At 56.2% G+C, this 13685-nt stretch overlaps 1 protein-coding gene across 15 annotated transcripts in view; it reads right to left on the bottom strand.

Moving 5' to 3' along the window:
- NRXN2 (neurexin 2) overlaps window positions 1-13685 on the bottom strand; it is a 110413-nt gene that overhangs the window by 94724 nt on the left and 2004 nt on the right. For 9 of the 15 annotated variants that reach the window (XM_086385070.1, XM_086385075.1, XM_086385072.1 and 6 more), the window contains exons 1-2: window positions 8524-8669; window positions 4929-5896 (exon numbers count right to left, since the gene is read on the bottom strand). In XM_086385070.1, coding sequence (XP_086241196.1) covers window positions 4929-5896; window positions 8524-8633 — 1078 coding nt within the window. In that variant the 5' untranslated portion in view covers window positions 8634-8669. Of the gene's footprint in view, window positions 1-4928; window positions 5897-8523; window positions 8674-13685 lie in introns of those variants that run through there. The other 6 variants (XM_086385080.1, XM_086385083.1, XM_086385082.1 and 3 more) reach the window with 3 other exon arrangements.

The raw sequence follows: 13685 nt of genomic DNA, 5'->3' as shown, positions 1-13685 counted from the left end.
GGTGGGACCTCCCCAAACCAAGTTTACTGATCAGCATTCAAGACCAGTCTTAAATAGTATGCCTTTTATTACTGATCCCCCAACTTGGCTTCCCAGGTGTTGCAAATGGTAAAGAATCCGACTGCCAATGTAGAAGACCCAAGAGATGAGGGTTCTGTCTCTGGGTCAGGAAAATTCCCTGGAGAAGGAAATGAAAACCCACTCCAGTATTTCTTGCCTGGAAAATTCCATGGACAGAGGAGCCTGGTGGGCTATACCGCATGGGGTTGCAAAGAGTCAGACTGAGCATGTATGCACACACAACTTGTAAACTCTCCCCTTCTTCAAAATCCCAAGAGTACTCTGTTTATAATAATACTATAATTTATACCACTAGGCTTCCCTGGTGGCTCAGTTGGTAAAGAATCTGCCTGCAACGCAGGAGACCCAGGTTCAATCCCTGGGTTGAGAAGATCCCTGGAGAAGGAAATGGCAACCTACTCCAGTACTCTTGCCTGGAGAATCCCATGGACAGAGGGGCCGGGCAGGCTACAGTCCATGGAATCATAAAAAGTCGGACACAAACTGTGTGACTTTCACTTCACTTTACACCACTAATTACATACCAGACACTTGTTTAATTCACACAACAAACTTGTGAGATAACCATGCTTGTTCCCATTCTGCAGGTCAGGAAAAACTAGTCTGAAGGTTAGGTATTCATGTGACTCACAGGGCTAGTGAGTAGAGAAGTCAGATTTAAACCCAGATCTGACCCTCAGGAGACAGAGCTTCACTGTCACTAAGCTGCACTGCCTCACTGCATCTTGCTGCATATGGTATGCTGTTTGCTTGCTGTTATTTCTCGACACCTTCTATGTGCCGGGCACTATTCTAAGCATTTTAAATGAATTAGCTTATTTAATTCCCATAACAACTCTGTAAGGTAGGCAGTATTGCTGTCCCATTTTACAGACAAGGAAACCGGGCAGAAAGAGCTTAAGCCCAAGGTCACTGCCCAGCCAGCCCAACTACAGAATCTGTGCTCTTAACTACACACTGCCTGCTTTTTATCTGCTTCCTCAGTTAAGCAGGCAACTCCCAGAGCAGAGTCTCCTCCACGTCTGACTCACCTACAGCTCCCAACACAAAGTTTGTCACAAAGGCGGCCTTGACAATAACCTGCTGAACTAAACTGCCAACAAACCTACCAAATACACGAGACCCATGCATCTATCTTCCTGTTAACACACGCATCACCGCTGGTTTCATTTCTCTCCCAAGTGAGGTACACACCACACCCCTGACACACCATCATATGCCTCTGTGTCCCCACTCCACTCGAGGTATTCCATGCATACTGGCACACTCTTCTTCCTTGATCACTTTTCAGCTCTTTCTCCCCACACATGAAGGACATGAGGAGGAATTCCCATGAAAATCAATGCAAAATCCCAGTCTACTTGATCCCCACTTTGGCAGACAGTCAGCAGGAATACAAACACTCAGTGACTCATACTTAGTTAGCCCTGTCTTCAATCACCTGTGGCCAGAACCCCAGAGAAAAGAAGCAGATTTCCTAGCATGGAAGTTCTCAGACAATGGGCAGGCCCAGACCCAGGAAGGCAGGAGGGGTGCGGGTGGGAGCTGTCCAAAGGATCCACCGACTAGCTGAAGGCAGATTGGTATGTCTTACATATAAAGCTAAAACTATTTTTTCTAATGTATATTTGATTAACCACAATGGCAAATGTAACATCAAAGCCATGTAAAAGCTTTCCTGAATTCACAGTAGCTTTGAGTCATCTATTTTCACAATAAACAGATATAAAAATAACTACTATTTGGAAGGGGTACTGTGAATTACTGACTTTTAAAAATGTCTTCAATCTCGGAAAAAGTTGGGGATCACTCAAAGCAGATAAGAATGAAGTAACTGTAATTTCCAGAGAGGCTTGAAGACGCTGGCCCTGATCAGGAGCCAGACCTGTTCCCCTTAAAATCTTCCAACCCCAAACCCAATACCCAAGGGGAAGCAGCTCATTCCTTTCCTCCTTGGCTGGATAAGAATGTACTAGATGAAGTGTAATGAGCACAGGATATTACAAAACCTACCCAGGAAATAAGGAACAAATGTAAAGGGAGGGAATGAGGTCATGGGTAGGAAGAGAAGCAGTGGAGCTGTCACTGAGCCTGTCGTCGCTAGATGTAAGCAGAGTTTATCAGCGTTGACAACCACCATGCCCACAACACAAAGCTGAAAACAGACACATACATAGTTCCACATACACATACAGCCTTCCCCAAGCCTAACAAGTATTCTATCAAATACTTGTTAACATCTATTCAGTCACTGAAGAAATGTTTACCAAACACCTACTAAGTGCCAAATACCATACTAGGTGCAGGGAATTCACAGATGAACATCTCTACCTTTTTATCTCAAAGAACAACTCCCTCAATGGATATCTCACGAACACACACACACACCCACAGTGGGTTAGATACACAGCTGCCTCTCCCAGCTCCAACAGAGCTGACACAAACATTTAACTGATACACATCCAATATATATACACATGATACAACCACCGCATCACACACAGGTACCCAAACACATCTCAGACACACAAGCACACAACACACATTCCAAAGCACACATTTCGTATGGCTCACTGGGAGCCTCTGGCCGATGAATGCTTTCAGGGAATGAATACAAGGACTCTGGCTGCATTTTTCATACACCCAGGCCACTTCTGCCACAGTGAGATCATGGACCAGTGGCTGCTGTGTAGCTCAAATTTCCCTTCCATGTAGTCAGAAGGGTGTGGTTCAGGGACTTCCCTGGCAGTGCAGTGGCTACGACTCTGAGCGTCCACTGCAGCAGGCTCAGGTTCAATCCCTGGTTGGGGAATGAAGATCCCACACGCTGCTGCATGGTGCAGCCAAAAAAATCATCTCTAAAAAATAATTTTTTAAAAAATAGCATGTTTCATGCTATTTTCTTAAGAAGGCTTGGAGGGGAGAGATCATAGGGACCAGAGAATCAAGTTACAGGTCATGAAAGATTCCTCATGAAGTCCAGTGTCTTACTGAGGTCTCCCATGGAAACACACGCACAGGGATACCTACACATGCAGCCACGCCCTTACACTCACATACTACTTACTCTACTAGGCACGGGACTTTATTTGCCAACAGACCATTCGCACATGATACTCACACCGCCAGACTCCCGCACCTCTGCATGCAAGCAAACACACACAGACACACAATTTCACAGTTTAGGGAGCACCTGCACTCCTTGGAGAAAAGGCGAGAAGGTGCCAGATTGACTTAATACACACAGTTCCTGAAGATACATCCCACCACCAAGAGCCACTGAAAACCTCCCTTATGTACTCCTCTACCACAACTGCAGATATACAGTCAGAATACTGGGCAAAGTACAGGCCTTCACCTGCAAACGTGGGCTACTCCTGTGGCTGTCCCCAGGTCCTGGGCAGGAGGACACTACCCGCAAAGCAGTCCCAGGGCCACACTAGTCTGTGGGCACACACACTCCTCAAAGACCCTACCTCTTGAGGGTAGACACACCCACAATGCTAAGCAGCCCACAGCTCCTAGGGGGACTGAAGGAAAGGACTGCACACCTCCGCTCCAAACGGCTGCCACACACCAGGGAGGAAGGAGGTGCCTATGCCCAGGCTCCAAACTGATGGGGAACCTCTCCCCTACTCCCCAGCCAGACCAAAGTGCCAACAGGGGCCTCAAAATCCCTCCCTCGCCCACTCCCTTAAACCTCACCTCACCCCAGGCCCGGCTCAGCCATCCTCGACCTTGTCCCCCCACCTTGCTCATCAAGGCCTCTTGCATCCCGGGTACTGGTAGAAACATCCCTTCCAGTCCTGATTTCATACCCAGTTCCAGAGTCCTCACCAGTCCTCTCCAGCCCCCCAATCTCCCTTCCACACCCCACGCTTGCAAGGGCTCCGACGTTCAAAACCAGCCTCCGCTTGCAGTCTCTCACCCGGAAGAGACGACCAGCCATTTTTTTCCCCCCTCATCAAAATCGTCGACTCTAGTCACCAACCCTGAGAGGCCTCAGCCACCCTCTCCCTCGAGCTTCATTCACTCAGAAAACACTCGCTTCCCGCCCTCCTGGCGCGTGCAGTCACCGCCTGACAATCACCACCCACCCTCGAACGCGCCGTGGGCTCTTCTCCCAACGCCCAACGGTCTCCCGTCCGGGCCCTCAGGCGCGGGTCCAGTCGGGGCCTCTCAGGCAGGGCTTCCCACCCGCGCGCGGACCCTCAGATTGTAGCCCCGCCCACCCGGACCAACCACGCCCCCTTCTCCTAGGCCCCGCCCTCCCCGGCCCTCCCCACAGCGCTCGAAGGCCCCTCCCTCACTCACTCTCACAGGGCCGCCCCCCAACCTACCCACCGCCAAGAGTTAGGGTAGGGCCGCCCCCCAACCACCGTCCCTACTCACAAGGCCCCGCCCACACAGAGCTCTTCCACCGGCCCTCGCGGGCGCCTCACAGTCGGTCACCCATCTTCTCGCTAGTTGGCTCTCACTACACAGTCCTACCCACAGGTCGCCACGGAACCCTCCCTGGGGATACGGAGAGGCGCCCCGGATGGGCTCACGAGGCCGCGCCCACACAGGCCACGCCCACACAGGCCGCGCCCACACCGGGCCTGCTGTCAGGTCACGCCCACCCGGGGCACCCCGCCGCCTGTCCGGCTCCCTGGCTGACCACGTGCGCCCTCTCCTTGAGACAGGGGTCCTCACACGCCCCTCACAACTCGCGTGCTGGTACACACACCCGCCCTTGTGCCGGAGCCCGCGGACCGCAGGTGCCCCCCACAGGCCTGGATCCCGGGCAACCCTCCCATCCCTTACTCCCGCGTCCAGGCGCCCAGCGGCGGCTCCCCCGGGCTCACCTTCGCTGCAGAACTTGCCGCCGAAGCCCGTGTGGCTGCAGTCGCAGCCCACCTCGCCGGGGGCCAGCACGGTGCAGAGGCCGCCATTGGCACAGGGGTTGCGCGCGGGGGCGCAAAGGGGGTCGGCGGCGGCGCCGCGCAGGCCCTGGCTGCCCAGCAGCGCGGGGGGCCGCTCGCCCAGCTTCAGGTTGGCCAGGAGGCCGCGGAAGGGCGGCTCGTACTTGACGGTGCTGAGCGTGAGCGCCGAGAGTCGCACGTCGGGGGGGATGCCTCCCACGAACAGGTCGCTGGCCACCTGCATCTCGCGCCGCTTCGAGCGCACCTCGGCGGCGCGGGCCTCGCCGTCCACCGCCAGGGCGGTGCGGCGCGCGTCGCGGGTCAGCAGCACCATGTGCCAGCGGTCGTCGGCCACCGGCGTGTCCAGCTGCAGCGTGGCGGGCTCGGCGCACGAGAGCGTGAAGCGCAACCGCAGGCGCCCGTCCACCAGCAATAGCTCCAGGAAGTCGCAGTCGCCGCCGTCGTCCAGGTAGAGCAGCAGCGCGCGCGTGGCATTGGTGCGCAGGCTGAAGCTGAGCTCGCCGCTGCTCGCCGCGCCGGCCCAGCGCGCGTAGCGCGCCCACTGCCCGGGGCCGCCGCCGAACTCCAGGCCGCCCGCACCTGCCGCGAGCGTCAGCAGCAGCAGCAGCGGCAGCGACGGCGGCCGCCACCGGTTCCCGAGCGCCATGCCTCCGGCGGCCCCGGCCCCGCCCGGCCCCCGGCCCCGCTCAGGCTTCAGAGCCGCGGGTGCATGGGGCAGGGAGGGGGCCGGGCGCCCCCCGCGCCGAGCGGGGCTCCCTCGCCGGCTCACAGTGCCATGGACCCGGCCGCAGGACGAGGTGCGCAGAGGCCCAGATGCCGGCTTCCCCCGGGCGGGAGCAGAGGCGCCCCTCCCCCGTTGCGGGCTCCGACAGAAGATGGGGGAGGGAGGCCTGCGGGGAAACGGAGAGGAAAGGGTTACTGAGGAGCTCGGAGGAGGGGAGGCGTCGTCGGTGTCTGGCTCCCCCTTCACACTAGCAAGAGATGAACTGTTTCCCTTTAGAACTGGAGGAGCCACCTTGACCTGGAGAGGGTCTCGCCACGAGGATGGGAATACTCGGGACCCAGCACTTGGGGGTGGGGTGGAGAGAGAAGGAGCGGAGATAACACCCTCTAGGGGCATCATCTAGGGTTTAAGATGCAAACAGGTAGGGAGGTGACACCTTAGAGTCCAGGAGGAGCCCAGTCCAGATGCCCTCACCCTCGCCTCCTATCAGGACCAGGGGCAGCTCCTGTGGGTGAGGCCTAGAGACTCCTCCAGCTGCTGACCACAGCTCCTTCCTCTTTGAGCTACCCAAGCTCTGTGCATGGTCCCACCACCTGCCATGGGCTCTCTCTCATCAGTTCCTGATGCTGGATAATGAAGTTGCTAAATAATTCATTGGGATTAATTAAATGCCAATTCGTCGATGGTATCCCTGAGTAACCTGGCTGGGAAGGAGGCAAGGGAGAGAAGCCAGCCAGGACCCAGACTTCCAGACCCCAAGCCCTCTCCTTCCATGCGAGGACTCAGGCACCTGATTCTGTGTCTACAATTCCCCCAAAACCACAATCACCCCCTTTCTGGGCCCCAACACCCTGCTCACCAGCCTGGGTCCTTCCTGAACCTAAATGTCTGTCACCCTCAAGCTCCAGCTCCCAGGCTTCAGCCTGGGACCTAGGCTGATACTTGGGCCTTCACTTCACCCCTGGGTTCCAGCCTCCTACCCATCCAGGGCTGGGGGAGCCACCAGGAGGCAGACAGCCTCATTTGCATAAAATTGCCTTTCTGAAATGATTACCCTTGTAACTGGCTGTCAGAGAGCAATTTATACCCCACGACAGGGAGGGGAATTTGCATCTCGTTAAACTCCGAGTCGTAATTATTTATATCCAACAACCCTCCTGAATATTGCATTGATTTTATTTTGGGGAGGGAGGAAGGGAAAGAGGTGGGGTGAAGCCTGAGAAAGAAACAGAGACGGGCCAGAGTTTAGGAAGAGACAGGGAAAGATTGAAGGGCAGGGGGGAGAGGAAGAAGAGAAATCGCATGAAAGAGAAGAATAATGGATGAGAGAGAAGGCCTGATGGGGAGAAAAAAGAGCGAGAAGATAGAGAAAATTAAATTCCAAATTCTGACAGCATTTATCAATGCCCTGGATGCTGAGCAGTTTTACAAATGTCATTTTACTTAATCAGTCTGAGAGGTCCCATTATTCCCATTAACGACTGGGGAATCCCACATATTAAAGTCTAGGGACTTGCCCAAGGTAGCACAGCAAGTCAGTGGGGAACTGGGACTTAGATCCATGTGTCTCTGACTCCAGCATGACAAAGGGCAGGGCAGCCACAGGTGTAGTTCAGAGAGGTGTAAGCCAAGAGAAGAGAAGACGGATCCTTGGAGAGAGAGAGAAGGTTGGATGGATGTGTTTCCTCCCTCCATGGGAGGAAGCTAGGGGTATGAAGGGAGAGAGAAAGCTAAAGCCCCCCCCCCCAACCCCCACAAAAAGCCAGGTGAAGGATGAGCAAAGAGTTGGGGGACAGGATGGTTGGAGTGATATGTATGCAGAAAGAAGATGAGTCAGAGACAGCCTCAGGTGGCTGGCAGTAGAGTTTGAGGAGCCACCTCTAAGAGACCCTCAAATCCAGCTCTCAGGTCCTTCCATCTGGCTCCTGACTCCCTCCTCCCCAACCCTACAGGCTCCAAGAGGGTCTCAAGAGTCCTGCCCCAGCCCGCCTCCAAGGACTGCCCCTTCCCAGACAAGAAGGGAGGCGGTCCAGGCAGGCAACCCCCTCTCTCTCCAAACACTGTCGCTGGTTATATATAGCTTTGCCACTGCCTCTCCTCATTGGGTAATAGAGATAATTAACATGCGCGGGCTCATTAGCCAATCAAATTAAATGCAGCACCTGCTCCCAGCCTGATTGACGCCCTTACCTCCCCCCACCCCGCCCCCCCCCGCGCCAACACACACACACACACACACACACACACACACACACGCACGCACCCTCACCCCAGCCCAGAGCAGGGGAAAAGGACCCTCAGGCTTGGGGAAGGGAAAGACCAAACCCCCTCTTCTTCAGAAGGAGCAGCCAGAGACCCCCCGCAGAGGCGCAGCTCCAGACGCCAGAGAATGGCATCCTCCCGCCCTCCCCAACCACCCCCCCAGGGTCTCAGTCTGGCCTGGCCTCTCTTCCAGCCCCCACCCCCACTTCCGGACACTATTTTGGGGAGGGAATTAATTAGCTATCGATTTCTGCTGGCAGAAGGAATAGGATTTCGTGCTGCTGTCCAGTCTGCCTCGGCCTCAGGGATAAGGAAGGGGATTCGTTCCCCGGCCCCGCCCCCCAACCCAGTGCCTCTGCTCACATCCCCCACCCTCTCCAGAGCGGCAGAGGGGTCCCTGCTGACAGAGCCTAGGGGCAGGGTCTCCCTAGTTCAGGAAGTTGGCGGAGGACAGGAAGTGAAGGATGGCGGAGAAGGCCTCCAGAGACTGGAAGGCAGCCGCCTGGGTCCTAAAAATCAGAGGAATGTTACCTGTTTGGGGGATGGAAGTGGCGGCCGCCAGAGAAGGCAATGGCAACCCACTCCAGTACTCTTGCTGGGAAAATCCCATGGGCAGAGGAGCCTGGTAGGCTGCAGTCCATGGGGTCGCTAAGAGTCGGACACGACTGAGAGACTTCACTTTCACTTTTCATTTTGACTTTTCACTTTCTTGCATTGGAGAAGGAAATGGCAGCCCACTCCAGTGTTCTTGCCTGGAGAATCCCAGGGACGGGGGAGCCTGGTGGGCTGCCGTCTGTGGGGTTGCACAGAGTCGGACACGACTGAAGCGACTTAGCAGCAGCAGCAGCAGCAGTGGAAGTGACAAAGTGGGTAAGAGTCCAGGGGATGACTCTACAGGTCTTTGTGTGCCCAGATGTGGAGGGAGAGTGTGGCAAGGGAGCGGGTGCTGTGGGCAGGCAGGTGCCTGGCAGCGGCTGTGGGGGCAGAACCCGGGCTTCTGCGGTGCCCCCGGGAGGGGCCGGGGCAGGGGCTGGGCCTGCGGCCCCTCAAGGCTCATTACTCATTCTTCCCACAGCCCGCAGCTCTGCAGCACAGGCCAGCCTGGCTCAGCGCCGGGGCACAGGGGCTGCAGGGCTGGCCGGGAGGAAGCCCCCGCCTTCCCTGTGTCCTCTCTCCGGAGACCACTGGGGCAGCTTCAGGCTTGCAAGGCAAAGATAACCCCAAGAGAAGCGTGAGCTAAGCAGACACCTGAGTCCTTCCATCCCACTCCGCCCTAGAGTACCTGCTGCTCTTCACCACCCCTGTGCCCTCCCTTCAGCCTCCTCCAGTCCAGGACCAAGCTTCTGCCTCCAACCCACCCTTCCTCCCCGGACACAGGGGCTTCCTGCTAACCTAAGATGCTCCATCCTTCTTCAACTCCTGGCATGCAGCTCTCCTCCCCGTGGGCCAGGGCCAGGGCCAGGGCCAGGGCCTTGCACAGCTACATCAAGTAAACAGTCCCTGGAGTTGAGCACGGCCCTTCCCCCACACTCATGCCTTGCAGTGGAAGCCCCCCGGCACTGCAGTGTCCATGCTCTGCTCCCCAAGATCAATGCTTCTCCAGTGCCCACTGCCAGACTAGAGACACTGACCGGAGCAGCCTTGGGATGTCCTGCCTGCCGAGTGACATCAGTGTAGCATACACCGCCAGCCACTGCTGGCCCAGGGCCACGGCTCCTCCAGGGAACAGACCTCTCCCCTGCCATCTGGGATTTGCCCCCCAGTCAGCTCCCTAGCACCCCCTACCCACGGATGGACTCTGCAGCCTTGAGTCAGTGGTGATGGGAACTAGATGGGTTGGGGGTGGGGTGACTCAGCGGCTCTCAGGACCTCAGCCCACTCTCAGCCCCACAGAATCCTGTCCCACAGATTCTTTCTGGGCCCTGACAGCCTCCTCCTCATCTTCCCACGACCAGACCAGTGGCAGCGTGGCATCTGGGCTGTGACTCTGGAGCTTTCCACTGCGCATCATGTGCCAGGCTGGACCACCACAGCATTGTCTATGCTAGGAGGTGGTTTATTTACCCCAGGCTTACAAACAGGGACCCTGAGCTTCAAACGATGGATTCATTTCCCCAAGCCCAAGAGCAGGTGAGGGGTCAGCTGGCTCTAACACCTGTGGCCTTTCTTCTACCCTGCACCGGCCACAGGCCACAAGGCGGTGTCACGCTCAGAGAGCTCACCCTTCTCTGACCTGACCTTTGCTGGGGCCCTGCCCTCTCCAGACAACCCAGACTCTGAGTCTGCCCCAGGGGGGCCAAAAGACACAGACCGCAGAGCTCGTAGAGTTCACCCTTCAAGTCCCAGAGAGGAGCAACCACGCCCTAGGCCCATGGGGAAGAGCAAGACTAAAATCAAGGTCACTGGACTTCCAGTCCAGACGCTTCCCATGTACCCACTATTCCACTCCTGGGCCTTCCAGTCTGACCAAAATCCTCCACCCCCACACCACCAGCACAAACTGAATGAACGGATGTGAATTTCAGGGTTAGACTGTCTGTACCCGCTCCAGCAGAGCCCCTGTCTAGAGGTGTTCTCCCGGCATCCATTCAGCCCCTTCTCTGATGTCTACACCACACACACCCACACACACACCTCCAGCCATGGGAATGCCAGCCTTTCTCTGGCTCTCCTCTCCTCAAGCCAGCTCTCTCGAGCGCCAGCTGGGAGTGTGACAGCAGGGGCCTCCCCCAGGCATCAGGGAGGAAGAGCTGGGTTTGCACACATTCTGGTGGCCCCAGAAGGCAGCCTGTGGACAGGTGGGAGAGTGTGTGTTATGGGGAGGGAATTTTTGGCTCAAGCGAAAGAGAAACTTGCCGGCAATCTAGAGCAGCGAACAGTGGAGTAGGTTGCCTCCGGTCGGGGGGAGGGGTGAGTTCCCCGTCTGTGGGGTGTGTGAGCTGAGGAAGGGTGACTAAGGCTCAGAGATGTTCAGCAGGGGGCTCCTGAATCACAGGGGAGGGGGCATCAGACAGCTCGAGCTCTGAGGGCCCTTTCAATGGCAGAAGGTGTATTTTGAAGGGTCCTCTCTCCTCCCTAAAACCTCAGGCAGGATCAGTAAGCAAAGAATAAGTCCCACCCCCTCTCCCTGCTCCCTCCTTCCAGCTCTGATGACCTAGAAGTGACAAGGGAAGACCTCCGGCAAGTCCACGGTCAGACACATCTCGGCAGGGGGCAAAAGCAAAACCGAGAAAGTGCAGGGATTAGGGGCGCTGACTCAGGAGCCTGGGTTCATGCCAGCTCTACTCCTTTCTAGCTGTGTGACCTTGGACAAGTTGCTTAGCTTCTCTGGGCCTCAGTTGCCTTATGTGTAAAGTAGAGATTTTAGTAGTGTTTTCAAAAGTGAATTGATATATGTAAAGCACTTGAAACAGTGCCTAGTAGAGACTAACATGGAGAAGTAGGTGTTGTATTAATAATCACTTTAAAAACTCCTTGTCTCAGCGTTTTACAGTGTGCAAAACTCCATGTGTTTCTCGTTTCCTTTGATTCTCACCATGGCGGGATGAGAGAAGCCAGGCAGACCTTAGAACTGCCCCCCTTTTGCAAATGGGGAAACCGACACTCAGAGAAGAGGAGGGGCCACTGAGCGGCCATCTCTATGGGACAGGATTCTGTGGGCGAAGGGAGGGTGGAGATCCTGAGAGCAGTTGAGTCACCCCTACCCCCACCTCCCAGCTCCCATCCCCACTGGCTCAAGGCTGCAGTCCCCCTGTGGCTAGTGGGTGCTAGGGCGCTGACCGAAGGCAGACTCCACAAGGTCACACAGCTTGTCAGGGCAGAGCTGGGACTAGGATTGTGCCCCCTGGACCCTTCCCCACACTTCCGGGCACTTCTTCCTACCTAGGAAGGTGGGAAAGAGAATGGGTCTGGAGACCAGCAGAGGTCCCAGAGCAGCACGGCTGGGAGTGGGTGTGTGTGTGCGAGGGTCCCCCTGAGCAGGTGTTCATGTACATGGAGAGAAGCCTAAAAGGGTCTGGGCACCAGAGAGGCAGCTCACGATGTGCATGACAAGGCAGTTGCCAGGTGTGTGGGTCTGAGGAGGTGGGTGGGCTGGGGACTGAGGTGCAAATGAATGACTCGACACACTGGGGGCAGAGCGAGGTGTTTGAGGTAGGCAGTGAAAGGCGTGAGCTCACCCCCATGCCCACCCCGTGCTGTGCACAGCTGAGGGATGATGCCCGGGGGGGGGGTACATCCCAGCAATTCGGAGGGGACAGATGGCTTCCAGGGGTGGCCTTGTGAGTAAGCAGGAGGTGCCTGGGAACGTTCCTAACAGTGCCCATGACAGGCATATGTGTGCACGCGGAACGTCGTGATGAACGTGGAAATAGCCGCCATTTACTGGGGGCAGGACAAACACATCAGACAAAGTTCACAGAGTGCTCAACACAGAGCCGGGCTCATTGCAGGGACAGTGTGCCTACTCCAAAGCCTTGGCGATACCACGGGTTCGATTCCAGGCCACCACAATAAAGCGAATATTGCGATAAAGGAAGTCACACGAATTTTTTGTTTCCCAGTCACACTGTACAGTAGCCTATGATCCTACAGTCCCATGTGTGACAGCATCGTGTCTAAAAAAGCAATGTACATACCTTTATTTTAAAATACTTTATTGCTAAAATACACTAACCGTCATCTGACAATGAAGGGTTGCCACAAACCTTCACTTTGCAAAAAACATAATTATCTGTGAAGCGCAATAAAACAAAGAATGCCTGTGAATACAGTCATTGTTGTTATTATTGTCATCATGATCATCTGGCCTACTCCTCGAAAGAACCCCATGAGGTAGGTGGGGACCCCCCCCCATTTTACAGATGAGGAAACTGAGGCTCACGGAGGGGCAGAGCTGAGTCCAGGCGGCCTCTCTCTGACCCCACCCCACCGTGGCGGCAGCAGAGAGGGCTCTGGAAGGAGCGAGGATGGGCAAGGTGCTATGCACGTGCCAGATTGATTGCTGATTGAGTCTCTGAGGGCTGCAGCCCTGTGGGCGTGGACGGGCCCAGGCCAGGGGCCGCCTGGGCAGATGAGCGGCCAGGCAGGTGGAGCGGGCTCACTGTCGGGTGCGGTGTCCCCGTGGGGGCCGAGAATGAATGGATAGTTTGGCACCAGGTGGAGGTAGGGCCCCACACATGAGGATTAGTGCTGGGGGCAGGGGGCCCAGAAATGGGAAGGTTCTGAGGAAGACAGGTGTGGCTGAGCACTGGGTCAGACCTGAAGAGGCTGTGGTCACGCGCCTGGAAGCCTGGGGCAAAGTGCTTAGGACATAGAAGAGAATGTGGTGCTTGATGATGGGGGGGGCGGTGCTCTGTGAGGAGAGGGTGTGTCTCAGGGAGTGAAGGTCTGTTGGAAGAGTACAGGTGCACCTGAGACGGCTGTACGAATCTGAGGTGGTGCCTGGTTGGACGGAGCGGGGGGTGCATGCATCTGAGGGAGAGAGCTGACAGCATGGCACTGAGGCTCTGGGGGCACGTGGGGGCCCCGAGGGTGTCACAGCAGAGCAGGGCACCCGGGGGAGGTCTCTGAGGCAGGCAGCGAGGTGGCTGTTTCTCTGGGCGGGGAGTGTAGGCCGTGTGCTGCTAGGAGGTGTATTGTGTATGCAGGTGTAAGTGCCTGTGTAGGTGTGTGTCTGGGTGGATGTCACCGAG

This window comes from Bos grunniens, chromosome 29 (genome assembly GCF_055505025.1).
Source record: "Bos grunniens cultivar Pamir isolate PY7600 chromosome 29, Bosgru_T2T1.0, whole genome shotgun sequence".
NCBI classification, from domain to species: domain Eukaryota; kingdom Metazoa; phylum Chordata; class Mammalia; order Artiodactyla; family Bovidae; genus Bos; species Bos grunniens.
This window is presented reverse-complemented; position numbering and strand designations above follow the sequence as displayed.